Here is a 27,329-nt window from a genome sequence, read left to right as displayed (position 1 = left end):
TCGTCCAAGGAACGCCACGCAAACGCCCCACCCGCGTGTAGTCAGCGATTAGGCGGCCCTGCACGCTTGGCCACTTGGCTCGCTTTCCGTACTCCGCGCCTTGCCCCGGGCACTCAGATGACTTGAGACATCATCTGTCTACCTCCTCCTTGCACACTCCGCCCGTTTTCTTCTGCTTACTACACCACTCCGCTCTCTGCGCAAGGGCTCCGCCACACGCCGATGGGAAAGACGTCTGACTTTCTTCGACCAGACCGATACCGTTCCCAAGCGAGACTTCACGCTGGACGCACCCTTTCATCCTCAGCACCCGGAGATAGCAACGGAGGCGCGATCCTACCCTTGCACAACGCGTCACGAGACACTTCTCGTCCTGCACAAACTGGCGGACTAAACGATCCACAAGATGCTGGGCTTGGAGGACCATCGTCTGGACCCTCAGCCAGTAATACCCTTCCCCACGGACGCGATGGAGGCGACGGGGATGGCGACTATATTGTTAGCGGAATCGGAGAGCACAAGGGCATGTCTGAGAAGTCCACGCACAACGACACCGAAGACGCAACATCAAAGTCCGTGCCTCCACCAGCGCCCCCTCCGCATACCGCGCCTTCGAGCTCTGGAGATTCCGCCATAAAGCCCACCAAAGGCGAGGTCACGCTCGCCAAGAAGGAGAAACCAACCATCGGCAAGTACATGCTTGGTCGTATCAAGCGATTCTACATGCACACCAAGAACGCCATCTTCTCAAGCTGGGTTAACGTTCTGCTCATATTCGTACCGCTCGGTATTGCCATGGACGCCGCGAAGTTGAACCCCGCGCTCGTCTTCTCCATGAACGCTATCGCGATCATTCCACTCGCTGGCTTGCTCAGTCACGCTACCGAAGCCGTGGCCGCACGTATGGGCGATTCACTCGGCGCGTTGCTGAACGTCACTTTCGGTAATGCGGTCGAGCTGATCATCTTCATCATTGCTTTGGTGAAGAACGAAATCAACATTGTTCAGGCTTCCTTGATCGGGTCAATGCTTTCCAACCTCTTGCTTATTCTGGGCATGTGCTTCTTGCTTGGCGGCTTGAGGTATCGGGAGCAGATCTACAATAGCACGGTTACGCAGATGAGCGCTTGTATGCTCAGCATCAGCGTGATGAGTCTGCTCTTACCCGTACGTATTCAAGTACACCGCTCGATGGAAGACTCGCTGATTACATTATAGACTGCCTTTCACGCCTCTTTCAGCGACGCCAGCACCGCTCAAGCGGACAGGGCCGTGCTACGTGTCAGTCGCGGCACCAGCGTCATCCTTCTCCTCGTCTACATCCTCTATCTCGTCTTCCAGCTCAAATCACACGCATACATGTACGAGAGTACGCCACAAGAGATTATCGATGAAGAATCCCACCCGGGCGTCTTGGCCGACATAATGAACTCCTCCTCATCCTCCTCGGACGACAGCAGCTCCACCGGCGACTCCGATACCGACACCTCCGGCTCCATCATGACCAATGGACGCAAGATCCGCAAGAAACTCTTCCGCAGTCGACGCAGACGCAAGTCCAACGCCAGTGCTAGCAGCACCACGCAATCCGTCCCGTCTGCACTAAGCTCACCTCTGACGGAAGAACGGCAGGGTAGCTACTGGGAATCGCAAGTTGGTAGCCGCGCGCCTTCTCGTCGCGAGTCTATGCTTCATGTCATCGCTAGCGCGGACGAAGGAGACGCGGATCAGGAGGATGGTCGTCACAATATCATGCCTCGTATTCGCGATTTTGTGCAGAATGGTGAAAGCGTAAATCAGGGCGATGAGTCTAAGGTCGTGGAGAAGAAGAAGTCGAAGCGGAAGCAGCATAGGAGACATCGCAAGAGGCATCGGCGTTCGGATGCGGAGAAGGAGGCCGCGGAGCAGCAGCAGGAGAAGGAAGCCGCAGCGATCGAGGCCGAGAAGGACAAGTCGGAGTCAGCGGCCCAAGGACCTGTCGATCAGCCTAAGGTAGGCTTCGCGGATGATGTCGAGTTCGTTCAGAACAACAACGAGACTCGTGATGCGGTACCCGACCCCGCGACCGCGGGCAGAGTGGCGTTCAATATGCGCCAGCTCTCCTCTCGCGTCAGTTACCGGCCTGGTCTGCCGAAGATGCTCTCGAACACCGTCTTCACGCAGCCGCCTCCACGTCCGGAACCGAGGGCTGGCAATCCTGCGCTCGTTCGTCCGGTCGGCGCTGCTACGATAGCAAGTCGCCCAGCCAAACCAACTACGACCACCCGCACCCGCTCCGACAGCCACGGGCTGCGCCGAACCAACTCTCTGCCGGACCGCCTGAATCACCGTCCGCAGGTCGAGCGAACCGCAACACCCACTCACGTCACCCATACCGACCCCTTACCACCCTTCCAGCATCAACGTCAACGCCAGGACATCCGCGCCGCCAACCCCTCCGACACCCCGGGTTCAGACAGCGACGAAGACGAGCACGAAGTCACTCTCTCCCGCACCGCAGCAGTAGTCATGCTCCTCCTCTCCACCGCCCTCGTCGCCGTCTGCGCCGAATTCATGGTCTCCGCCATCCCCGGCATGCTCGCCTCCACCTCCTCCGTCAGCGAGGCCTTCATCGGCCTCATCATCCTCCCCATCGTCTCCAACGCTGCCGAACACGTCACCGCCGTCACGGTCGCCATGAAGAATAAAATGGATCTCGCCATTGGCGTCGCGATCGGAAGCAGTATTCAGATTGCCATATTCGTGACCCCGCTTGTGGTTCTGCTGGGCTGGATCTTGAGGACGGAGATGAGTTTGTATTTCAATTTATTCGAGACGATTAGTTTGTTCGTTACGGCTTTTGTGGTCAACTTTCTTATCTTGGACGGGCGGAGCAATTACATGGAGGGCAGCTTGCTTATCGCCGCGTACGTGGTTATTGCGGTGGGGGCGTTCTATTATCCGGGGAGTGATGCGCAGAGTGCAGTGGGCGGGGCAGGGACGTCTTGAGGGGCGTAACCTATTGGGATGGGAGTGAGACAGTGTGTGTGGGGATGAGGTATGAGAAGGAGTGTGGGAGGATGCAGGTGGCGATGAGAGGGTGGGCTTCGTGCTGGAGGGTGTGGGGCTGAGGGTAGGGTCGAGTAGAGTAGAGGATAGAGGTCGTTCTTCGGAAGGTGCTGGGTCAGATATGCGACGGGATGACCGCCCGCTTAGCGGCAGTGATCTTTCTCTAGCAAGGCAGTAGAGACAGTCGTTACAGCATATTTGTGTGGACGCCTGTCACTGATGTCTATAGCCTTGTGGGTAGAGTATCACGTGAAGCATATCCAACCGTACTGTCAGCGTCAATAGCCCGCAAACTCAATCGTGAAGGTCTCTTAGGTCACAACCGAGATATGGAGAATGGTATGGCTCGACAGGGTGAGTAAGATTGGAGATGGTAGGATGAGTGCAAGTCGCAGCACGAGCCATCCAATGCATTCCCCTCGCTTCGACGCAGTCACCTCAGTGTGTCACCCATCTGCAACAGAATGGCTGGCCCACCTACCCTCGCACTTCGAAGACAGCTAAATAGACTATGTCGTCTGAATCTTCCGCGCGCCTACGCTACCGAAACCACAAAGCCAACACCCACCCCCGAAGAGGCAACCCGCTTCCTGCAAACCCAAGACCAAGCCGCGCTCCGTGACTTCCAACAAAAGCTCGACACCCTCACCGACCACGTCAAAAAGATCTCCGAACACCTCTCCACCCAGCCCACGGCCCTCCCAGGCATAACAATCTCCGACCCATCCAAACACCACGCCAACACCAGCACCAACACCAACACCCACAAACGCAAAACCCACATCACGCCCATCCCAACCTACACCCTAAGCCACACCCGCACCCAAACCCACCTCGCCCACACCCTCGCCGACAAAGTCCTCGCCCAAATCGAGCACGTCTCGAAGCACAACGACGACCTCCTCGCGCAACCCTACGCCAAACCGAGCAACATCGCCGGTCTGGACGAGTGGACGCGCGATGTGGCCGCCATGACGGAAGGGGAGATGGAGGATGAGTATCGGAGTTTGTTGTTGGAGGAGGAGACGCAGGTGAAGCGGGGGGAGCGGGATAGTGTGGCGCTTTTGGAGTTGGTCAAGCAGATTGAGGCGATGGGGAGGAAGGGTTTGGGGGTGGAGGATTTGGAGCGGGAAGGGAAGGTTAGGAATCCCTTTCGGAAGTCTGATGGTGGTGGTGGTGGTGGTGATGGTGGGGAGAGTGTGAAGGGTCGTGCGAGCATTGCCACGGGTGATGGCGCGACTGAGGGCGGTGGAGAAGGTGCGAAGGGTCATGGAAGGGCGGTGACGAGTGATGAGGGGCTGCGTAGTGAGGTCAAGATTGCTAAGCCAGCTCCGTCCAACACACTGATGGAGATGCAAAGAAGGCTGGAGGAGGAATTGAAGAAGTCGAAGAAACCCGGCTGAACACGACGAGGCCTGGACGACTATCCTGCTACCTATTCGAGTGACAACTTATATGTACATTCCGGGTATACAAGCCTTCCTCATGGCCCGCACCTTCCTGCACTGCAACGACGCGGCCTGACCTTCCATCGCGGATGATAATAGATAACAGACTCGTCGTCGGGCTTGTCACTGGTGCTAAGCAACTGGTCCTCACAACTTGCTTCAAAACCCCAACTCTTCGTTCTCCTCCACCACACGAACCGCAAGATCATGAAGCCTCTGCTCGACAACACGTCTCGCCACCGCCCGGTCAACCGGATCATCCACGCGCCTGCGAAGGCCTTCCAACTCTGCATGAACCCTATCAATCTCATCGGCCTGCTCCTCCGCCTCGCCATCTCCATACCCGCCGTGCTTCTCGTAGAGGTGATTGTAGACCGCGTCGGCATCACCAAATATCTGCATGCAAAGCCAACACATGTGAGACTTGCAGCCTGCGCACGTCATGTGGTTGCAACCTAGGTTCTTCTGGATGATGGTGTCGCAGCGCTTGCATCGCTTCGCGTTGCCTTGCCGGAGATACTCCTCGAGCGCACGCATGTGGCCTTCCTCGCGGTACTTGCATTCGGCACAAGTCTCTCCATCGTGCATCTCAGCTTTGCAATTGGTGCAGCTGACGGTGAAGCAGCGCGGGCAGATGTGTCGCTCAACAACTGCGCCGACACGGAAAACCATGTCGCAATCTGGACCTGGACACTGCGCGTGTTGGCCGGGGTGCTTGGCCACGTACTCTTTCACTGCATGTTTGGCCAGCTGCTGAAAAGCGTCTTCGCTGAGCGCAGAGCGTAGGAGGCGTACCGGAATCAATGTGTTGCAGCCCAGCTGGAAGCAAGTAAGAGGCAGGCGCAGGCCATTCTCGTTGCGACAATAGCCGGAGAAACAGTCTGTGCAGCAAACATGATCACATGATGGAAGCTGCACGTGCTCCTGGTCGTTGGTACAGCAAATAGTGCAAGCCAATTCTTCTAATTGTTTGGCGTACTTGTCATTGTTTGGAAAGAGCGCCACCTGAACTTTTCGTAGCGTTGCAACGCCTCCCTGCACCTCAATAGCTGGCGGATTTGACTCCTCGTTAAGCCTGACCTTTCCTGGGCCAACAGCGCGTTCGGCCACTGCAAGACCTTCTGTGGTAACATGGCGGTAATTGCTCGTCTTCGTGAGGCGAATACGGTGTGATGGTGCTGGCTTCGGTGCAACCTCTGTCAATGTCCGCGACATGGCAGGAGCGTTAGCGCAGACGGTAATGACAGCCTTGGCCTCCATTACCACTTCTGTTGGGGACGGTCCGATAGTGATGCGAACTGGTTTGAGGCCATCGATCATGCTTGCATCGTCAATGTGAATTTTGACGTGATCATTGTCGTACTTCTCTCGAGCCATTGCTTTGAGTTGGCCTGGTTTGTAGCTGTGGCGGTCAAGAAGGACGACAACCCGTACACGCTCGGTCACGAAGATCTTGGTTTGCCCGAACTTTGGAATCTGTTCCCTCTCAAGCTTCCGAGCCAACGATCCCAGATTAGGCGAGCCTTCGAACGTGAAGACTGCACGGCCCTTAATGTTCTTCTTCAACGGCACAGTCTCATCACACCTTATCTTTCGACGAGTCTCTTGCTCGATGCGCTTAGTGATTGTCGCCACTGGTGAAGAGACTTCCTCGTACAGAGCTTTGCCGTGCACAATCTTCGCTGGCTTTACCGTGTTGGGAGGGAAGAGCGCCTTGAGCTGTTTGTCGGTTACTTCTTGGGTGATATTCGCAATCTGCACGGACCATGCACCTGCTTTATCCGGTGCTTTGATAGTACAAGACAGCAGACTCCCGTTTACGTTAGCGCGCTGTAAGAAGCTCATCGCCGCATCAGCATCCTCTTGCTTTGTAAAGTGCATCCAGACATTGTGACTGGGCTGATACCTTGTCACCTCGAGGGAAGTGGCGACATCCTGCACTCGCACTTTAGTGTTATTAGAGTCACTCACTAACAAGTCATTAACGATGAGTCCATCCTCGAAGCTGACTTTAGCCAGGTCGAGGACAGTATATTTGGGGGGACCAGGGTCTGGTCGGTAACTTGTCGCTCGCATAGGCTGTGGCCAACGGCCGCTCTGATCCTTATTAGCTGCAATGCCTAGAACGTATGCCAACTCTCAGCATACCTCGCCCTTGGTGGCGGAATCTGCAGGTACTACCGTTCTTGCAGTTGCCCTGGAGAAAGAATTTGCAGATCGATTTGGAAGTCATACTGCTTCTAAGTGGTTATGGTAGTGTGCCGACCCGCCTGTCCAAGTCAATTACTCTCGCAGACGCCGAATACCATCAAAATGCAATGCGATGTGTATTAGGACGACAGGTTGGCTGTCTCAAACAAGCTGCTGCGTTGAGGTCGGCAGCTTGTGCAGGAATCAGTCACACTTGGCCTGGGAGGCTACCCCATCACCTTCAAGGGAGCTGGTCGCCCACAATCAAACTACTTGTTGGGGGTAGCTGATGAGATAGAGATAGTGCTTGCGGTGCAATGGGTGTGGAGCTGTGGAAGGTGTTGTTTGTCCGAGCAACGAACGCGCAGGTGGAGTCAGATATTGTTGAGAGTGCCTAAGGTGTCAAGAAACTTGCCAAGCCTGCGAGCGGAAGAATCTCCGACCGCACGCCTTTTCAGTGGGCTGGCGGGCAGCGGCGAGTCATAGCTGTGTCAAGACTCACAAGTGACCCACGCAGCATCTAGCACATATTGCAGCAAAGCCATCACTGCAACTATTCGGAAGTGACATAGTAATCATGACTTCTCGATTCTTCCACGGTGACAGCTCGAGCGAGAGCTCCTCGGAGGAAGAGGAAGAACTCTACGGACAAGCGGCAGCGGAAGACGAGTCTGAGGAGGAGAGTGAGGAGGAAGAAGACGATGAAGATGAGGACGAATCCAGCGATGACGATGACGGCAAGACAGGCGCCGCTCGCTTCATGCGGGACGCTTCAGACGATTCGGACGAAGAGGATGAAGACAAAGTCACGATCGTAAAGTCTGCGAGAGACAAGCGGTTCGATGAACTCGAGGGCACAATACGGCTGATCGAGAACGCGGAGAAGATCAGCGACTGGACTGCCATTAACGAACAGTACGACCGAATGAACCGGCAGATACCGACTCTGCAGCGCGATTTAGACGGCAAGGCACCGAAGATGTTCATCAAGGCCATCTCCGAGTTGGAGACGCTAGTTATGGAAGCGTACGAAAAGCAGAAGGTGACTCCGAAGAAGATGAACCCGATTGCGCAGAAAGGCCTAAATGCGCTACGGCAAAAGCTTCGGAAGAACAATAAAGAGCACGCATCGGACATTGAGGCGTTCCGCAAAGACCCGGACGACTTCATGAAGGAGGACGTAGTAGAAGAGACGGCACCTGCTCAAAAGAAGCCCAAGAAGAAGCTGCTTGACGCAGGGGAGAATGCGCTTGACGCGGGTGAGGATGGCTTCACGATGGTTGGTGCGGGCGGCAAGGCGATGGTGTACACCCCAGAAAGCATACTCAAGCATCTACGATCAATCGTTGAATCACGAGGACGGAAGAACACCGACAAGCTGGAGCAGATTCGCATCATGGAGCGGTTACTGGACGTTGCTGTATCGGACTACCAGCGTGTGCGGGTGCTTCTAGTCCTCATCGCTACGCGCTTTGACTTGACTTCCGGCACTGGCTCGCAGATGTCCCAGGAGCAATGGAAGTTGGCACAGCAGGAGCTCGCTCAGCTACTTGGCACGCTCGAAGGCAACAAGGAGCTCGTTGTTGTTGATGTGGCTGAGGAGTGGGAAGATGACGAGAAGCAGCCTACAATCACGGCTGGTGAGCTATTCAAGATCCCAGGCACTGTCATCTCTCTCGTTGAGCGTCTTGACGACGAGCTTACCCGCGTCCTACAATCGATCGACCCACACACTGCCGAGTACGTGGAACGCCTGCAAGACGAAGGCGGCCTCTATACCAACATCGTGCGCGGCATGCTCTACGCTGAGCGCCTGAGAGCGGAGCCGAAGCTTGACTACTCACAAGACAACCTGAATCGGATAGTGATGCGCCGGCTACAGCATGTTTACTTCAAGCCAGCTCAAGTCGTCAATCTCCTCGAAGACAACACATGGAAGGCTGTGCCCGAAAATTTAGACTCGAAGATAACACCTCGTTCGGAAAGTCGGGATGTCAACCATCTCGTGCAAACACTCGCGGTCTACCTTTTCAAGCACTCGGAGGGCATCCTCCGCGCCCGTGCTATGCTGTGTGAGATCTACCACCTTGCTCTGCACGATCAGTACTACAAGTCTCGCGATATGATGCTCATGTCGCATCTTCAAGACACCATCAACAGCTTCGATGTGGAGACGCAGATTCTCTTTAACCGCACGCTTACCCAGGTCGGACTCTGCGCGTTCCGCGCCGGCCTTGTCTATGAGTGTCAAACCGCATTACAGGACATCTGCGGCTCGCAACGCCAGAAGGAGTTATTAGCTCAAGGCCTGCAGATTCAACGGTATTCGCAAATCACACCCGAGCAGGAGCGCATCGAGCGGCAACGACAGCTTCCATTCCATATGCACATTAACCTCGAGCTGCTCGAGTGCGTCTACCTCACTTGCTCCATGCTTCTCGAAATCCCAACGCTGGCCCAGGCCGGCTCCTCTCCGGATCTCAAGAAGCGCGTCATCTCCAAGTCGTACCGCCGCATGCTTGAGTACCACGAGCGGCAAATCTTCACCGGTCCGCCGGAAAACACGCGCGACCACGTTATGCAGGCTTCCAAGGCGCTTGCGGCGGGCGAGTGGAAGAAGGCGTGCGAGTTCATAATCAGCATCAAGATCTGGGACCTGCTACCAAAGAGCACCGAAATTAAGCAAATGCTGGAGCGTCAGATCCAGGAAGAAGGCCTGCGCACGTACCTCTTCACCTACGCGCCCTTCTACGACACCCTCAGCGTGGACAAGCTGGCGGGTATGTTCGACCTCAGCGAGCAGAAAGTCACAGCTTTAGTGTCTAAGATGATTCATCATGAAGAACTCGCCGCAGCGCTAGACCAAGTCAACAGTGCGATCATCTTCCGCAAGGGCGTGGAGCTGAGCCGCCTGCAGAGTCTGGCTTTGACGCTGAGCGACAAGGCGCAAGGGCTGATCGAGGCGAACGAGCGGGTGCTGGAGCAGAGAACACAGGGTACGGCTAACGCATTTGAGAGGCAGGGTCCCGGTGGTAGAGGAGGTCGTGGCGGTGCGAGAGGTGGTGCGAGAGGCGGCCGAGGGGGTGGAGCATTCAGGGGAAGGGGTGGCGGTGGGTTCACTGGTGGTGCGCTTGGGAGTGCTATTCGGGCGCAGTGAGACCTTTTGCTGGAGTGGAGCATGGCGTCTGCGTGATTATGAGCCTCTTGTGGCTTCATACGTCCAGGCCGCATGCTGGGGAGGCTTGCTGAGTATTACATTATTGCAGTAGGATGCTTCGTATGCGTATGCACCTCAAGGGAACCTCATCATAGTCAAAGCTTCATACCGCTTTCTTGGCAAGGCTGGAACAGTCCATCCGCGTGGCTGGTTTAGATCACTCGCCATAACTGGTTGAATGTCGTTGCATAGTTGGCAGAGACGATAGGCGATCAACTACGGACGATTACCCTCTGCGAAGAGTCATACTGTGCTCGCAATACCCTGTCTCCGGGTATCCCTCTGCTATTGATCTAATGTAGACCGGTCATCTTGCCAGGCACCAGGAACAGGACCTCACCAGCCACTATCACCCGTACTCCGAGACTACTATTTCACGATCGCGTTCTACCAGTCGTTCTCCTTATACTCTCTTACACTCTCTTAACGATGCACTTCTCCCGCATCCCTCTCCTGCTCGCCTACCTCCACCTCGCCTGCTCCTCTCAACCTTCCGCCCCTGCCCCAATCACCGCGACACTGCGTCCACTTCCTTGGGGCCAACTCAACTTTCTCCACACGACCGACACCCATGGCTGGCACGCAGGCCACCTTCAAGAGCCCCAGTACTCTGCTGACTGGGGTGACTACATCTCCTTCGCTCACCACTTGCAGCAACGAGCAGACGCTGATGGCTCAGACTTACTTCTGATCGACACCGGCGATCGCGTGGAAGGCAACGGACTATACGACGCCAGTAATCCGAAGGGCAAGTACACGTTTGACATCATGAAGCATCAGCGGATTGATGTGATTACGACGGGGAATCATGAGCTCTATGCTGCGAATACCAGTGTAAGGGAATTTGAGGAGGTGGTGCCAGACTTTAGAGATGCGTATATTGCGAGCAATCTGGACATCTACCACCCGAAGACGGGCAAGCTGGAGCCTCTGGCGCCGAGGTTCAGACAGTTCACGACGAAGAATCAAGGCATCCGGATCGTGACGTTTGGGTTCTTGTTCAACTTTCACGGCAATGCGAACAATACCGTCGTGCAGCCTGTCGAAGATACGGTCAAAGAGCAGTGGTTTCAGGACGCAATCAGGACGGAGGACGTAGACCTGTTCGTCGTAACCGGCCATGTACCCGTAAGAGACAGTCAGGAGTTCGATGTTATTTACAAAGCGATCCGCGACGCGAAGTGGGATACCCCGATCATCCTTTTCGGCGGGCACACGCACGTCAGGGACTACAAGAAGTACGGCAACAAAGCGTATGCCATGGAAAGCGGACGGTATATGGAGACACTTGGTTTCCTGTCAATCTCTGGCTTGAGCACAGGCAAGAACGATGTCGTACATCCGGAAGCGAGTCTGACGTACCAACGCCGCTACGTCGACAACAACCTCTTCTCCCTCTACCAACACTCAGACACTGACGCCTCCACCTTCCCAACACCCCTTGGCACGAACGTCTCTGCCGCTATCGCCTCTGCGCGCAAAGATTTGAATCTTGATCACGCCTACGGCTGCGCTCCGCAGGACTACTGGCTTAACCGCGCTCCGTACCCTCATCCTGACAGCCTTCTTTCACTGCTGAACGAGCAGATCATACCAGACGCATTCGAGGAGGCCATTAAGAAACCCAGTATCGTCATCACGAACAGCGGCGCGTTGAGGTTTGACATATTCGAAGGACCCTTTACGATCGATACCACGTTTCTGGTCTCGCCGTTCACGAGTGGGTTTAGGGTGTTGAGGGATGTACCTTATGAGGCGGCGGCGAATGTGTTGAAGCTCTTGAACAATGAAGGACCGATAATGCTTCCGGATTTGCTCGCGTTAGCGGACAATGGGAATGTCGTATTGCATGATCTGCTACCACCGCTGCCGCCGGCAACCGAGCATAGTCTGCGCGCGCAGCAGAGAGTAACGGGTGAAGGGCAGATCATGCTCCATGCCGATGATCCTGCGCTAGTACCCGGCTACACAACTACAGACGACGCAGGTAAAGATGGAGACGACACCCTGCACGCTCCCATCCAATTCTACAACGTGCCGAACTGCGTAGCGGCGAACATTGGCTTCACACCCAAGGCGAACCCGGAAAAGGTCGATATAGTGTACAACGAGTTCATCCAAGACTGGGTGTTGTTGGCGCTGACGTATTTGGGTGAGGAGCGGAGCAAGGAGGAGACGGAGATGGTGTTGGGCGGGAGGAGCATGACGGAAGTGATTAGTGGATGGGTAGGGGAGAAGTGGAAGTGCTGATCGCGACCGTAACAGAAAGTCTACATTCGTTGTATGCTTTTACTGAGTTCGTTGTCCTCACCAAGGTCTTCAGTCATATTCAAGCTGTTATGCCGTGCACTTGTGAGCGTGGCTCATCCGGACAATGTAAGGACCGAGCTTGTACAGTCTACATTTGCAGCCTCATAACCAGAATGGAGTCCACAAGCATCTCATCACTTGCGCAAACGCATGACGCCTTTCAGTTGTTAGTCGCTTGTCAGCCACCTCTTTCTTGATTAAGACTCCAGATCTCTCATCCGCTCAGGTCTCGGCACTTCCTCGGCTTAATGTCACCATGGATCATTTTCTCGCCAAAATCCCTGCCATCCATCAACAGCCTCTATAGCTCAGTTGGTAGAGCGCGGTATGTTTCCGCCAACAGACTTCCAACAAGCGAATCCCTTCTAATTCTCAACAGACACTAGTACTACATCATAGTTCGTCATGTCGAGGTCTACGGTTCGACTCCGTATGGAGGCAAGGTTTCGATCTTTCGTTTTGCCCCTGCAGCCCTTTTGGCTTGTTTCATGGCAGTGACACACTCTCAGATGGATGTACCGCCTCCGCAAAGCTACTCCTCTCCGGGCCTAGAGGCAATCGAGTGTGTTCGAAGGTTGTGCTGAAATGAACGCCTTGGGATTCTCCATGGTTGCTGCTATGATTCTCACAAACCCCACGACTTTATTGCGCAACACAGAGCCCGGTCTCATTCCGACATTTCTGCAACTCATATTAAACGCTCAAACATGTAACTGACAGCACCGATGCCTTGATACAGAGGATTCGTGACACTCCTTCGTCGGTCTTCTGAACCTTTGGGCATTATAGCGAGTGCAGACCTTATTCTGTCTTTGCGTAAAACTGCGGCGATCACGGCGTTCAGCCATGAGAAAGTCAATAAATGCTCGCAATTCCTCTCCGACCACCAGCTGCTGCCAGCCAGCATATCGGTGAGAAAGGATCCTTTGAACCGCTTTCGCAGCCCTGAGGATGTTCAGTCGTGCGGCCACCGATGCCGTAAAGCAGGCGTTGACACGCACGGCCGAACTGAAACTCCCAAAGAAGCATAAAGCCAACAAAGCTTAAAGGCAGCGAGCGCTGCCTAGTCGACATTTTTTCCGCCTCTCGAAAGCTGCAGGCGCTGTGTAAATTAGTATGTTAAGACCAAGGATGTCTGCCGCTAGACGAAGATGGAACGGGGTAGATCAAGTGAACCGCTTTCGCTCCAGCAACGGCAGGCACACGTGGCACTGCGGATTGTCGACACGAGTCGCTTCGCGCAGTGCATCGATCGTGCGCCGTTGATCCTAAACGCAAGCTACTTAGTAGTACAGGGGTATCTTAACAGTCAATAAAAGCGCCACGTTACCGATATATCGTGCGATTCTGTGGTCGCCGTGCCTTCGCTCTCCGTCCAGCATCCCGGATCCATTTTGGACGGTGGAAAGCTCTCACGAGAAGCCATATCTTTTGTCCAGCTCCTTGTACTGGGCCTTGGTGAGCTCATCTCCGATACCTTTTATCCCCGGATGCTTTGCCTTCCATGTACGAGCTCTATCACGATCATGGTGGTGGTTCTGGCGTTGTGCGTTTACTTTCGGTGCGGGCTTGCTGCTCGAATTATGTTTGTTGCTGACCACGAAACTGGTCAGCTAGTAGGTGGTCAGCGGCGACGCGCCGAGTTGGAGTATGGCTGCTACGAGAGACGAGATGACGGCACAGAATCCGTGAAGACTTACCGAGCAAGCTTCGTCCCTGGCTGACCTTGTGGCTTTGGTGGTAGGGGGTGAGCCATCGCCACGTTGCCTTTGCCGCTCTGGGAAACGAAGCGCTGGCGCTTCCCAGCCGGCATGGTATCTCCAGAAGCATCAGTGTTGAACCGCTTATCACTGAATGCTGATGGCGGATGCGACAAGGTTGTTGTGCGAGGGCCGTGGAGCTTCCCGAGCTTCTCCCGCTGCGCCTCGAATGAGGTGTAGTTGCCGCCCCATACGCACTCAAGGATGCTGCGGTGATCCTCTCCTTCCTCGACGTCCTCGAGCCGGTTCTCCAGAAGGGCGTACGCTTGGCGAAAGCAGTCGAGCACAGACTCAATCTCCCGCGAGCCACCAGAAATGTCATTCTGTGAGTTGTTCGGGTCAACCACCGTCAGTCGTTGCCCATTCTGCTTAGGCATAGGCTCACGCTGCTTGTCGAAGTAGCGGGGTGGACTAAGTTCGATGCCGACATGTCTGATATCGAACCGGTTGCCGTATAGATCGAGGAAGTTCATTAGGAGTTCACCATAATGCAGATTTGGGTCCATGCTTCCGCTCTGCAACTCTGGCATATGCTGCATCATACTGACGACCAGGCAGATGGTGGTGAAGCCACCGATGCCGCCACTGAAGACTTCGTTAAGACCGCGCATCGCCAGAAGCTGCTTGATGAGCACCACAATCGCGGGCATCGCGGGATAAAGTACCTTCCATTCTTGAAACGTCTTGTTTGCTACGATACCGGTCCTGTTCTCAAATGATATGTCGACTTTGATACCGGTCTTCTTGTCGATAAATTTGACAATCGGTACCTTTGCGTGGAGGACGACCTGCACAGACCCTGCAGCGGCGACTCCGCTTCTGGTCAGGTGTGCACTGAGCCTATGCATTTGGGTTCCACTCTGGCCTACGGTGCGCAAGCCTTGCTGCTGGAATGTCGACGAGATTGCAACCAAATCCATGTCAGCAGTTGGAAGGTAGAGGCCTGCCGCAAAGGAGCCAAAACAATGGATTTTGGTGCCATGGCTGCCCGCGATGTTCGACGTCAGGATTGCTCTCTCAACACGTGAAATGAGGTCACGGCGAGCTTCCTCTTCAAAATTCTTGGGCTGGACATAGTTGAAGAAGTCACAAATTTCTTTGTGTAGCCTGCATAAGTATTAGAAATTGGGCAGCACTCTGAATGGATGTCACTCGGCCTACCTCAAGCCTGCATTGCCGTGCCGAGCTGGAGCGCTTCTGCACCATGGAGTCGGATCCGTCTCATTCGGCTCCCATTCGTCGATAATGTCCCCCAACAGCTTTCCTTGGTGCGCTTGACGCTTCCGCTTTCTGGTTCTGCTCTCTTTTACCATGCCGGCTACAAGCTCCGCGTCAGTGGGCATTACGAAATCAGGGGGTGGAGCTGGCAAGCCGCCGACACCGTCAGGTCGGGGCTGGGGATCAGGAGGCCATGAAGCGGGCTGGTGGCCGTTGATAGATGTAACAGATGTATCAGCGTTTGTGTGCTTTCGTCGGGAGCGCTCGGTCGGCAGCGGCACGACGTCTACCGCCATCGAAGTCCTTTCTAACCCGCTATCACCTGTGAAGTCAAGGTCAAAAGAGATAAAGTCGACATTATCCTGGATTTCGTTCTTGTTTGAGGAAGTTGCTTTTGCTTCGTTTCTGGCTTTGCGAATGACCTCTACGATGTCCTTCTTTGGAGCCCCAAGTGTCTCTGGCGGTGGAAGTGCCGTGTAAGGGTCAGGGTTCGACCATTTCGGGACGTCGTCCGCAACGGTTGCGTTGAGCTTGACACGCTTTCGCGGTAGCTGGGATTCGGCGTCGTCATTGGCAGCCTGATCAGCGATTTCATCAAATGAGCCATTTGTAAGGTCGATGAGATCGACTTCTCCATCGTCGTCCTCATCGCTGCTCGAGTCAACCTCATGAAAGCGTTCCTGGCCATAAGCGTTCATGCCTTGGAGCTGCTCCGGCGTGGTCTCGCGGCGAGGTGCGGTCAACAGGTCACGCGTATGAGCCGGTCTCGCGACAAAGCGGCGCTGACCATTGAACCCATTGGCTTGGCGTTGGTGAGGTCCGTCATTGGACTTTGGACCCAGATGTCTCCTTTCTGGACGCATATGGCGTCTTGCTGGGAGTGAATGTTGTGGCACAAGCTGTGGTGATGTGCGAGGCCAGTCACGGTAGTCAGTATAAGACGCGGCGCTTTGTTGGGGAGGGAAGCGCGGTGCGCCTGCTTGTGGACGGAATGTAAACTCCTCTGCAGGCGGCCGGTAATGATCATGGGCATTGTGCTCCGCAGCCCCTCGTATGCTGTACCTCCGGCTTGGGGCGTATGTGGAATAACCAGGTTGCTGGTAATGGTCGGGTGCGCGGGTGGCGCGATGACCAGTTTCGTAGCGATCTTGATCGCCACGCCTATCAGCGCCTCCGCTAGGGCGGTAACTGTCCCTTGTCCCTCTTGACATTGCAAGCGCTTGCGATGCAATATCGGTTGACAGAGGTCGAGGCGCCAAGGGAATTGTGGAGGTGATGGTACACAGGTGTCTGCGAATGTTGTTGAAGATTTCCCGCTCGCGACGCACCTGCCGAATTGAGTTCGATGACGCATCGGCCCGTGCGTACTCACTATGATGTCCGACGGTTGCCGCAGTCAATTCCAAACCAAACAATCTCAGTTTTCCTTGGTAATTCGGCACGCACGGTGGAAACCTCGCTTGAAAGCTGCCGCTATGGAAAGCGTGAGACGTCGTCCTTATAATGCCACACTGGCGTGATCACGGACCGCTCATGCCGCCGACTTCAGCGACGAGATGTGGTAAGGTGGGGAAAGGCGCCCTATGCCGCACATCGCACTATGTCTGCCTTCCATACGGCGTGAATAGACGAGCTTCCACAGTCCTCTCACCATCTATCCTGATAGTCCAGCGTTGAGCAACTGGCCACTTGACAAGCTGATGAGCTTCAACTATGGCGGATGACATTGGCACCGTCAGAGCAAGCTGCCTTTGCGGCAACATCAGGTACAATATTGACCTGCCTCGCGCAGACTACCCTTTGAGAGCTGGCTTTTGTCATTGCAACTCGTGCCGTCACGTGTCAGGAACATTATGTATGACCATGGTTTTCCCACCAAAGCGATTCCAGCCTTCCGCACACCTACTGAACCAAATGCACTCGTTCCAGTTCTCGGAGCGCTGTACCCAATACTCGTGCACAACTTGCGGATCAAAGATGCTTGAGCGACAAGGCAGCCACGATCTTGTTGATAGCCAAGTCACTTGGGGCATCATGTCTGGAACGCTTGAGAAGGCAGATGGTGTGTTCGAGGTCAAGTATCACTGCTGGATTGAAGACACTCTGGACGGTGGATTCAGCGACTTCTTCCAGCCTACGAAAGGAGATCATCCCGAACGTTGGCTTCGTGGCGAAGGTCAGTCGGAGAAGTCGCCGTTGTTCTGGCAGTCGCCGACGTTTCTGAACGCGCAGCCTCCACCTCAAGACCGGCTGCATGCGCACTGCAAATGCGGCGGCGTGAGCTTCTACATTGCACGCCCTTCCACACAGTCTGCACTTGGCAAGGCACCCTGGCCGGATGTACTGATTCCGTTTCACTCTATGGCGCCCAAGCCCCAGGATGGGGCATGGTGGCTGGCGGCCGGAGGGACCAAGTTTCTCGCCGGAGTCTGCAGTTGCGACTCTTGCCGTCTAGCATGCGGCGTTGAGTGGGTGGAATGGGCCTTTGTGCCTGTGTCCGACATTACGCTGGACGCAGACGGCAGGACTTCTTTCTCGCGCGAGTTTGGCAAGCTAAAGCGGTACGAATCCTCACCTGGAGTTCGAAGGTATTTCTGCGGCGGATGCGCAGCTACGATTTTCTGGGACGGGGATGAGCGTCCGGACGTGATAGACGTCGGTGTTGGCTTGCTTGATGCTGCGGAAGGCGCTCGCGCTGAGAGCTGGTTGCAGTGGCGATCCCAGAGGATTAGTTTCAGGGAGGATGCTATTCCAAGGGCGGAGTCATTGATACTGGCTGCTGAAAATGGAATGAAGCAGTATGGGCACAAATATCAGGGTATTCCATTCAAGTAGTAATACAGTACGCTCGTGAATCAAGCTTCTTGACCCACGCTTTCGAAGGCTACTGTTCATTTCCTTACCCCTTTATCTTCCTTCAGGACTTCGAAATGGCATGCTCATGCTGGTCTTTCAGCTAGTGATGATCCTGCAGCCAACTGAGATAGAGTACTTGCAACTTGCCGTCGTGCAGCGCTTAGCTTAGCTTCGATTTCGGCCCCAGGTGGCCCGTTCGCCGACAGACACGGTCGGTAGATGCAAGCACGGCATCGACGGCGGAGCGAACAACTGCAATACATTGCACCTCAGCTGCCAAGAATCGGCGCGTCAATCATGGTCCGACCTATACTCGCTTGCTTGAACGAAGTGAATCTCCGCAAGATGTTAGGTGGGCTTCGGTGAGCCTGTTCGGACATTGTGTGGGTCCCTAAACCGAGCGGCACCGAGTCGGTTCCTGACCTGCATCTGACTGCGCTGACACGACGATGTCAACACCACCGGCAGGAGATGCGCCCGGCACTGGGAAACGGGACAACCATACGCCGAGCTGCACCGTTTGCCAGAGACGGAAAGTGAAATGTGATCGAGTCTTTCCCTGCGCCCCCTGCAAGAAAACCGGCCTGCAATGCGAATTCAAGCCTCGCGACTCGAGAGGCCGAAAGAGAGTCAAGTATACGCATGACGATGACTCGCGTATTGGCGCCAATCGAATTGGAAGGGTGCAAGTGGACGATCCGGAGGGACAACGATACTCGTCTGCGACAGATGAGCATGCGCGGAGACGGAAGAGCTCACAGACAGAGCATGATCAAGCTGAGAATGCCCGGCTTGTGACTCATGATGGCGCGGTGCGGTATGTGAATAACCATCTTTGGGGCGCGATCTCGCCACCGAAAGCAACCAGGAATGATGCTGCTGCTGGGGCCACCACTGGAACCACGCCGAGCGCGAATAGTGGCTCCCTACACCGCTCGCCCAGAGGCGTTACGGGTAACAGCATCTACGAGAATGCTGTGTCGTCTGGGTATGAGCTTGCGAAGGAGAAGCCTACGCGATCTCCGCAGTACGATGGAGGTGCAGAACGTCACTTCTTGTTCTCCGAATCACAGCGATTATCCGTTCCTCGACAGATACATCAACCACCGGCGAACATTACCATACAGCTGTGGCAGACATATCTGAGCAACGTCGATCCGCTCATGAAGGTATGCCATGCACCGACGGTACAACAGACTATTCTGGGCCAGATTGGAAGGCCTGCGCCGCCGCCTCCTCTCCAAGCACTTGCGAGCGCTATATACTTCATTAGCGTTGCGTCGTTACAGGACGATGAGTGCCAGGCGCTGTTGCACATTCCTCGCAGCGAGCTTCTAACAGCGTATCGACGAATGACCGAGGACGCGCTGTCCGCTGCTGGGTTTGTCACGAGTACAGAGCTTGCTGTGCTGCAAGCATTCGTTCTGTACCTTGCTGCGCTGCGTAGCATAGGCGACAATGCCACCGTGTGGTCTCTTGCCGGTGTAGCGATTCGCGTTGCAGGCACGATGGGTCTGGCGCGTGATGGGAGTGTACTGCGCCTACCACCGTTTGAATCAGAAATGCGCAGACGGCTGTGGTTCGCTCTCGTCTATCTCGACGCTCGTACGGCAGAGCTTGTCGGACAAGATGGCGATCTGTTGGTGCAAAACTACGACGTGCATCTTCCAGCCAACCTGAATGACTCCCAGCTGTTCCCGGATATGCAAAGGTTGCCGGAGAGCAAGCCTGGAGCCACGGAGATGGTCTATGTCATGTTCCGAGCCATCGTTCCGAGCACCATCAAATCAACCATTGGGCTGGCAGGTGCCGGTGGCACTTGGAAACAAATGCGAGCGAGCGGCATCCCAGCGACATACAAAGCCACCGTCGTCGAAGCGCTTGAAAGCATGTTCAACGAGGAATTCCTCAGTTTCTGCGACCCTACAGTGCCACTACAGAGGTTCACGATGAACGCTGTGCAAACGATTCTGACAAAGTTCCGACTTGTCGGAAATATCTCGCCCAGCCGCAGTCCGGTCAACGCCGACCCCGCAGATGTGGTCTCCGAGAATGAGTTTGAGCAGAGTATGAAAATGATGCAGCTGCAACTGGATCTCTTCCTCGACCCAAGCTTGCAAAAGTGGCGATGGCACTGGCAGGGCCAGTTTCAATGGTATGCATTAGCCGTGCTGATCCGTCAAACGAGGCTTCGTGAGCCTTCTGCGAAGACCAGCAGAGCCTGGGGCATCCTTCGTCAGGTCTTCGACACCGTCATGCCGACGCTGGAGCTGGCACCACATAAAAGTCCCCTTTTGAGTGCTATTCGCGAGCTCTTCAACTCCGCTGCACATGGGCAAGACACGTCGAATGCGACACCCGCTACCATCAAGTTTGGCAGCACACCAGCGAGCGCGGTTGCGACGCCCAGTACGTGGCGTCCAGGTACAACCCCGCACAATGCTCTGCTACCTGGGATGAGCGCAAGCGTGTCGACACCCGCGCCGGCCACCAACCTTATAAATGGCATAGGCGATTTTTCGCTTAATCTTGACTTCGATGCAATTGACTGGGCGGAGTTTGACCGATTGACAACCGAGCTTTGTGGCCAACCTACAGGGTGAGAATCGTTCAGTCTGTGAATCTCAGACCCCATGAAGTTGCTGGCTCTGGTCAACTGGTAGCCCTGAGAAGACGAAGTGAGTATTACAATTCCGTAGCTACTGAAGACAGTTACCACCAAAGCAGTATGGTCTCCGCGAGTCCAATGTATCATATGCTTATGGGCGACGAAGACGGCCACCTGATGGGTGAATGTACGCGCAGGCTGGTCTGAGTGACCACAGCAAGGCTCCCCGAGCCAGCGATCGCCATCTGAGGAGCATTTCGTGGGACGTCTTCAGCATTATGGTGAAAGTGCGGCCGACGCAGATGAGGTATCGTGCTTGTCCATGGTTATTGCAGCGTGCTTCCTCTGACATAACGTCGCTTGAGACAATCATTGGTGTTCACTGCCATCGGTACAATTCATCAGTATTAATCCGGTCCACTCGCCACTACCGACACTGTTAACCTTGCTGTTTCACATGCACTCACCGAGAAAGCCTCCAACGTTCAGCATATCCAGCAATACAACGCATCAGTGACCTGGATATTCCTCATAGTTCGTCGCCATGAAGCGCCTAGCGAAGACTCGCGGCTACGGTACCAGGCCTGTTGTTCGAGCTGTACATGGCACGGCCTCGATCCTCCTTTCGGTGATGTTATATGATATCGGACACGCCGGCCGAGCTCCGTCGAAACAGCACCCACGTAGACGAAGTCGTTGCAGAGTTGGCCGTCCTAACCTCCGGAGCCGAGCAACGAGCACAGGGGTGCAGTGCTCTCATACTCGTCAATGTATAATGTCGCCCTTGGCTTGGCGAGCGTCTTGAAGAACGTGGTAACTTTCCTACCCGACCATATGTGAAGCTGAACGAGCTTGTAGGTGCCGGGCACGTTGGACGCATCCAGTAGACGTCTTTGATACCTCTTAAGGCACCCAGTTGTTGAGGGTCTGGTCGTGGTCTGGTAGGCAGCCAAATTAACAGAAAGCTTGGCAGATCCGCTGAGCTCACGAGGTAACGTCAATGTCAGCAAGGTCGTGCTTTGTCGCCAGAGCACTAACGGTAGGGCGAGAGCCCACATAAGCGAGTCCATGACTCTACAAACTCTTTGCCGTCTGCTCATAAGTTAGCACCATTTCCAGCTATTAGGCCAGGTCAAAGTACCCTCAGCACTGCAGAAGTGCAGCAGATACTCGCCATCGCGGCTGCAAGGAATCTCGTGACCGGGTAGAAAGACATAGGGCGGTGGCTTGATAGCCGCCAAGCTGACCACGCCGTCGCTACAATATTCAGCCCACGCTGCGTCACCTTGTCGAGCATACTTTGTCACAAACGCTGTCCAGAGCGGCACGTCGCTCCTGGGCCCATGATAAGCACAAGCTTCTAGGCGAACAACTCCCGAGAGGCGGTCCCGTAGGAGACGAAGAGCGTGCGGCATGCGGCGGTGCATGATGACGCCGCCAAACTCCTCCATTTCGAAGCGCTCGTGCTCGCCTTTGAGCTCATGACAATCGAGAAGGTTATCGTGCGGGATTCCACGCTGGTCCTGGTGCTTCATCGCGACAAAGGTGCAGTACAATAGAACCATCCCTGATCATCGTTAGCGCACCTTCACGTTAATAGGACTATACATACTCTCGTAAAGCAGGAAGTTAAGCTGTGCCCAAAGGTGGTATCTGCCGTGAGTCCTAGCCTTACATAGCTGCAAGCTGGAGTCCTTCCGGATGATCTTCAGATTGGTCAATGGTGCACTGTAATATTCGACCCGTCCGAGGCTATCGAGTGTCATGATCAGAATGCGAGCTCGGCCATCCGGAGGTCGCCAGTATAGCCTTATCCACAAATGTTCACGGTCGAACGGTCTGAGATACGGATCAGCAGTGTACTTCGTTCGCTCTAGGTACATCAACGGACAATTGTAGGACACGCATGAAACCATCTTGGCCAAGATGATGAAGTGCGGATTCGTCAGAAGTACCGTGGCAGACGGATCGGTCGTCACTGGACGTAAGTCAGCCTTGGCAATGTATCGCCGGGTCCGGAACGCACGTCACGTAGTCTGCCCGGAAAGGTGTACGGTCATGTTGTCCGTCAAGAATATGTTGGGCCCAGTGGACGAGCTCCGTCACTCGATCAGGCTCCTCAGAGTACGAAGTCTGACTAGACTCGAGAGTCTGAGACGAGCTTGAGGTGAACGTTGGCGACAATGGTGACAACGGCGGAGGTTCCGGCGCCACTGGTCGTGCATAGTCGCTGTCCCAATCACTGTAAATGTCAGTCGGCGAGATGGGCGTGTCTGTTCGACGCGCCGATAGGCGTCTAGGACGAGGTCGCGGAGTGTCTGGCCCTGACTTTCACTTAGTCACTCACTTGTTGGAGTAGAACGGTTGCGCATACTGACCAGGTATGGTCAAGATTGGTCGAGTCGGTCGTATCGTATTGGCTTCTTGCGCGTCAAGGAGCGTCATTAGCTGCCTTCTCAAGCCGAGCAATCCGCGTGGCTGGTAGCCATAGTTGACGATGTCGTACTGAGCCTGGAGGAAGGCGCGGTAACACTGAAGGCGTTCCAGAAGTCCCAGCCCTTCTTCAGTCGCCATGTGATGCTGTAAATCATCCCAAGCTGTCTCCCGCGGCCTGATCCTAGACCGTCCGAACATGTCGAAAACATCCTGGACAGTGGACCCAAGGCTACTATACAGCCTTCCCACATCGTCACGTACCCTGTAAACCGAGGGTTCCAGCTGTGGATCATGTTGAGCTCGATCCAAGTCGAGAAGAATTCTGCTATTCGCGAACAGTTCGCTAATCACTGATGTCACATATGGAGCAGAGCGCGGTAAGCTGTCGCGAAGCGTGTGTAGTCCAGAAGCGGCGTCTTCCACATCTTGCGCAAGCCGGATCAGGGCGCGTTCCGCCATTGTTGAAGTGTCTATCAAATTGACACTTCTGCAAGACCTTTAGGTAGGTCGACCCAATCGCAACGAAACCATCAAACTCCGGCCAATGGACTCGTTGTCTGGAATGTAGAAATAGTAGAAAATTACACATGAAGGTTTAGCTGGTCGCGCGAAAGCCTGCCAAATTGCCTACCTTGTCCGCGATATCAACCTGATGCAGCCCTCAGAGCTCGAAGCAGCTGTACCAATAGCGCTCACTTGCAGCTCACCGGTCCCGAACCATTGCGTTGTTCACCTGCCGCACAATAGTATTGCTTACTCATCGTGCATATTGGTTGAAATTGAGAAAGTTGTTCCTCCTATCTACCTTTGGTACTTTGCCGTCCTCGCTGCTAAACGTAGGTGACATACACCATGCTCGGCCTTGCCGCAATGTACACCGCAAGCGGCCGGTCAAACCTGAAAGATATCGGAGTCTGGACCTCGTCCGGTGCACCGCCGGAGACACCTTTTTTCAAGGGCTGTGTCGCCACTTTCGAAAGGACAGACTGTGATGACTGACCGTCTGCTGAGCGCCAGTTGTGTAGCGAGGTCTCACCGTTGGCGCAGTATGCACAGTTTTACTCGTTGTACGAAGGAGAGACAGGACGAAGTCTGCGGTGGAGCGCAGCCTTTCCCTTCGACGACGACCGGTGTAGAAACTCGATCCTCAGGCAAACGGAGCGCGAAGCATCAGCAAACGGAACCTACACTTGACAGAGGACATAGACATAACGAGACCCTCGAGCCTAAGAGTTGTACTGTTTGCTAGCGGACTCCCTCACAATCAGCACTGTTAAGCTGTATCTGTAGGATGAGAGACACGTGCAATTCCTTATGCTATGCGGTCAACTGATCACACACAGTCTTCGTCACAATCCCGTTGAGCTAACGAATAGGTGATATCACAGGCACTAGGGTAGCGTAGCTCATGTCCTCAAAGAACGCCGATCGTCCTTCTCATGATCACAGACATCCAATGCAGTTAACCTACGCAACGCCAATATCCAGCAGCAACATTCGAACACCATCTCGAAGAGGCCGAAAGAGCGTCCATCTGGTGCCATGCGTTCACTGTGTCCAGAACCCGACATTCTCAAATGCACTCCCAATCCCCGTCGTCAGCGTCCATAAGTACGACAGCCGGCTCAGCATGAACCTTGGCCTTCTTGCCCTTCTTGGCCGGCGTCACCCCGATCGACTCGCCCTCATCGTCAAGGACTTCATACTCGTCCTTGATAAGCTTCACCGTTTCGCGATCCTCATACTTCTTAACAGCCTGGGCAAGAGCAGCGTTCAGGATCTGACTACCGTGGGATGGCGAACGAGCGGCGTCGAAAGAGTACACGACACTGGCGTCGGCCGGAGGCGAAGGAGTCTCGTCGTAGTCGGAGGCTGAGCTGTTTGAGGACTCGTCAGACATGGCGGTGCCCTCTAGCATGTCATGCCTGCGAGCGACTTTGGTGCCGTGGTGGAGAGCCGCTACGGCACCTTTGACTGCACGGCGCTTGAAGTTGAAGTTGCTGCTAGCTGTCAGCATGGAATCTGCGACGAATGGGTATAACGCACGTCTCGTGGGGACGCTGAGGCCGAGGATGGTCCTCTTCGGCTCTGCCAAACGTGGCAGCGCTGCCGAGAGCCCATTTGCTTTTGCGAGCAGCATCCCGCTTATAGTCTTGAGCAGTGCTGCGTAGGTCGGAAGTGGAGAAAGTCTGCTCAGAGGACATGGCTAGACGAGGACTACAATACTGCTTGGGGAAGAGTTCTGGATGCTCTTGGGCTATTCTGAGCGGACTGCAAGAGCTGAGCTATCCAGATGCCGGTCTGGACTCGTTTGGCTTTGTTATTAGCGGACAGGTGTGCTTAGGATCCGAAGCGGGTTATTCGGCGAACAAAGGGCACGGGAAAAGGTGCTACTGATGCGGGAGCAATCGATGATGACTGGTAGGAGCAGTGGGACAGTCGAGACGTGACTCTGCTTGCTGAGTCACTCGACCGTGCTGATTGAGGCGCGGTTGCTGGAAGCTGATGTCTGAGACGCGTCGTTGCCTTGTGATGGATCACCTTTCGTGGGGCTTCTATGCTGCTTCACTTCACTGCGGGATAACAAGGAGAGAATGACGCCAACTAGCCAAGGTTATCAATGGGCTTCTGACAACAACGCGCCTTGATCTCATCTCTCGGCCGCGTGCAGCCAAGCTCAAGCTATCGTAGCTATGGCCATGCAGGTGCACGAGCATTGGGGGCTTGGAACGTGGGGAAAGCATGATAAGCAGGATAGAGCCGCCATGCCGCACGAGGCGCTCGCACCTGACCACTGCCCTCGTCACTCCGGATATAGACCCTGTCGGCAACGTGGTGTGCCCGCCTGATTTCTGACAGGTTCCTGATCACTCCGCGAGACTTCCAGGTTGAGCGAGGCTTTGTTGTCGTTTGAACAAGGCGGAGTCGGCGTCGGAAGCAGGAGATGACGTGCGTTCAAGCTTGTCCGCGAGTAGCAATCGAGCCTTGGCGCCCGGTGTTTCTCGCTTGGACACCGATGCGCTTCGTCCCTCGTGACTCCTCTTGCAACAACACGTGCGAGAACTGTTCGTTGCTCTCACTCGCATTGATGTGAAACGTGTGTGATTTCGAGGCACGAGCGGCAAACGCGCGATAGTCTGCGGGAGCGTAGACATCCAGGCATCCATCGTCGCCCATTTCGGTGCAACCGCCAAATGCAGGCAGCAATATCGAAAGAATACATCCTAATGGCCATAAGGTACGAACGACTGACAAAGTTCTAAAGCGCGATGTTCTCCATTCATGACATCAGTCTGCACACCATGATGGTGCACTGGACGCAAATTGCTTGTGAAAGGGATCAGCTGCAGAGTCGAGCTTCTCACAAAGAAGAGACTCACGAACCATTCTGTCCCTTTGCCATTCACTGCATTCACCTGAGCAAGGATTGTACTGATCCGCTAACCATTATGTCGATCCGGGCGGAGCAGAAGATGAAGCCATCCACTTATAATTTGACAGGCAATGCTTTGGCACAATGAACCATCTCAACCTGCGCGAGATGCCGCGAAAATCGACCCGAGGAATGTCCTGAATGTCGCTAAGTTACAGTCGCTGGCTCTAACACTGGTGCGATCAGATGCGAGGGCCTGGTGTACCTTTAACAATGGTGGCTAATCAAGTAGGGCTCGTTGTGGGCGGAGTTGCTCCTGCCTTTCAGCCTACAGGCACATAAGACCATACTCGCTGAGTGCTTCGTCTTTCGGCAATGTCGACCAACGTTATGATCGGACAGGCCCAACTCGGTCTGGGGTACAAGTTCCCTCGTCAGGTGTTCATGGCCAGCTCTGTGGCACAGGCAAGTCGGATACCTTTTGTGGTACACCAAGCAGACGCAGGTAGACGGATTGTCATGGGAGTCAGCGCCCGTCCTCGCAGCTCATCCGAGTTCACGTATTCGTCTTTCGTGATTTGTCAGCATGTCAGATTGCAAGATGTCGTTGAATCACGGTCGCTTGTACCAGGCCGGAGCATCCCAAATGCGACTACGAGTTTTGCATTGGCACATGCGGCCGCAGTTTCCGCTTCTCGGCGGAGTCACGCACATTGTTGATGCACCTCATTTATCGAATATTAACGGAGTTTGTACACACACTCCCGTGAAAGGGATCTGTTGCCCAAGCTGGATTAGCGCTGTGGAAGCACCGGCACGACCGGATCCCGCCGCTCGTCAAAACTCGAAGGTCCGCTGTATATGA

The 27,329-nt window shown here is 54.8% G+C and overlaps 12 protein-coding genes and 1 non-coding gene across 13 annotated transcripts; 7 read left to right on the top strand and 6 right to left on the bottom strand.

The window, feature by feature from the left end:
- Positions 1-61: 61 nt before the first annotated feature.
- Positions 62-3,114, top strand: BAUCODRAFT_37942 (uncharacterized protein). The gene is made up of 2 exons (XM_007681667.1): positions 62-1,167; positions 1,219-3,114. Exons 1-2 carry the CDS (start codon positions 526-528, stop codon positions 2,986-2,988), a joined length of 2,412 nt encoding a protein of 803 aa, XP_007679857.1. The 5' UTR covers positions 62-525; the 3' UTR covers positions 2,989-3,114.
- A 136-nt stretch (positions 3,115-3,250) lies between these two features.
- Positions 3,251-4,553, top strand: BAUCODRAFT_270423 (uncharacterized protein). The gene has a single exon (XM_007682054.1). It carries the CDS (start codon positions 3,513-3,515, stop codon positions 4,449-4,451), a length of 939 nt encoding a protein of 312 aa, XP_007680244.1. The 5' UTR covers positions 3,251-3,512; the 3' UTR covers positions 4,452-4,553.
- On the bottom strand, positions 4,554-6,718 carry BAUCODRAFT_270429 (uncharacterized protein). The gene is made up of 2 exons (XM_007682053.1): positions 6,645-6,718; positions 4,554-6,593 (listed from the first exon to the last, which is right to left on the bottom strand). Exon 2 carries the CDS (start codon positions 6,570-6,572, stop codon positions 4,656-4,658), a length of 1,917 nt encoding a protein of 638 aa, XP_007680243.1. The 5' UTR covers positions 6,573-6,593; positions 6,645-6,718; the 3' UTR covers positions 4,554-4,655.
- Positions 6,719-7,145: 427 nt separating this feature from the next.
- BAUCODRAFT_270369 (uncharacterized protein) lies at positions 7,146-10,088 on the top strand. The gene has a single exon (XM_007682052.1). It carries the CDS (start codon positions 7,264-7,266, stop codon positions 9,841-9,843), a length of 2,580 nt encoding a protein of 859 aa, XP_007680242.1. The 5' UTR covers positions 7,146-7,263; the 3' UTR covers positions 9,844-10,088.
- Positions 10,088-12,361, top strand: BAUCODRAFT_270378 (uncharacterized protein). The gene has a single exon (XM_007682051.1). The coding sequence runs from the start codon at positions 10,333-10,335 to the stop codon at positions 12,151-12,153; it is 1,821 nt and encodes a 606-aa protein (XP_007680241.1). The 5' UTR covers positions 10,088-10,332; the 3' UTR covers positions 12,154-12,361.
- Positions 12,362-12,510: 149 nt separating this feature from the next.
- Positions 12,511-12,654, top strand: BAUCODRAFT_t34. The gene has a single exon. It is a non-coding gene; the product is annotated as a tRNA-OTHER (tRNA).
- Positions 12,655-13,386: 732 nt separating this feature from the next.
- Positions 13,387-13,982, bottom strand: BAUCODRAFT_37937 (uncharacterized protein). Its single transcript, XM_007681666.1, has 2 exons — positions 13,914-13,982; positions 13,387-13,806 (listed from the first exon to the last, which is right to left on the bottom strand). The coding sequence occupies exons 1-2, from the start codon at positions 13,967-13,969 to the stop codon at positions 13,626-13,628; spliced, it is 237 nt and encodes a 78-aa protein (XP_007679856.1). The 5' UTR covers positions 13,970-13,982; the 3' UTR covers positions 13,387-13,625.
- Positions 13,983-14,110: 128 nt separating this feature from the next.
- On the bottom strand, positions 14,111-16,387 carry BAUCODRAFT_49110 (uncharacterized protein; the record flags this gene model as incomplete). Its single annotated transcript, XM_007681706.1, has 4 exons — positions 14,111-15,080; positions 15,135-15,298; positions 15,476-16,040; positions 16,254-16,387. Coding segments are annotated over 4 exons (1,833 nt in total), but the record flags the coding sequence as incomplete, so codon positions are not given.
- A 224-nt stretch (positions 16,388-16,611) lies between these two features.
- Positions 16,612-18,071, top strand: BAUCODRAFT_37935 (uncharacterized protein). The gene has a single exon (XM_007681665.1). It carries the CDS (start codon positions 16,905-16,907, stop codon positions 18,024-18,026), a length of 1,122 nt encoding a protein of 373 aa, XP_007679855.1. The 5' UTR covers positions 16,612-16,904; the 3' UTR covers positions 18,027-18,071.
- Positions 18,072-18,171: 100 nt separating this feature from the next.
- Positions 18,172-21,031, top strand: BAUCODRAFT_37934 (uncharacterized protein). The gene has a single exon (XM_007681664.1). It carries the CDS (start codon positions 18,497-18,499, stop codon positions 20,648-20,650), a length of 2,154 nt encoding a protein of 717 aa, XP_007679854.1. The 5' UTR covers positions 18,172-18,496; the 3' UTR covers positions 20,651-21,031.
- Positions 21,032-21,688: 657 nt separating this feature from the next.
- BAUCODRAFT_125942 (uncharacterized protein) lies at positions 21,689-23,550 on the bottom strand (the record flags this gene model as incomplete). The annotated part of the gene is made up of 6 exons (XM_007682050.1): positions 21,689-21,747; positions 21,797-22,222; positions 22,268-22,494; positions 22,547-22,633; positions 22,682-22,979; positions 23,034-23,550. 6 exons carry the CDS (start codon positions 23,548-23,550, stop codon positions 21,689-21,691), a joined length of 1,614 nt encoding a protein of 537 aa, XP_007680240.1.
- A 766-nt stretch (positions 23,551-24,316) lies between these two features.
- Positions 24,317-25,616, bottom strand: BAUCODRAFT_37932 (uncharacterized protein). The gene has a single exon (XM_007681663.1). It carries the CDS (start codon positions 25,229-25,231, stop codon positions 24,665-24,667), a length of 567 nt encoding a protein of 188 aa, XP_007679853.1. The 5' UTR covers positions 25,232-25,616; the 3' UTR covers positions 24,317-24,664.
- On the bottom strand, positions 25,595-26,655 carry BAUCODRAFT_270089 (uncharacterized protein). Its single transcript, XM_007682049.1, has 2 exons — positions 26,476-26,655; positions 25,595-26,418 (listed from the first exon to the last, which is right to left on the bottom strand). Exon 2 carries the CDS (start codon positions 26,256-26,258, stop codon positions 25,959-25,961), a length of 300 nt encoding a protein of 99 aa, XP_007680239.1. The 5' UTR covers positions 26,259-26,418; positions 26,476-26,655; the 3' UTR covers positions 25,595-25,958.
- Positions 26,656-27,329: the final 674 nt, after the last annotated feature.

Source organism: Baudoinia panamericana (assembly GCF_000338955.1).
Source record: "Baudoinia panamericana UAMH 10762 unplaced genomic scaffold BAUCOscaffold_12, whole genome shotgun sequence".
Classification (NCBI taxonomy): Eukaryota; Fungi; Ascomycota; class Dothideomycetes; order Mycosphaerellales; family Teratosphaeriaceae; genus Baudoinia; species Baudoinia panamericana.
The sequence above is the reverse complement of the archived record's forward strand: the minus strand, read 5'-3'. Positions and strand labels throughout refer to the sequence as shown.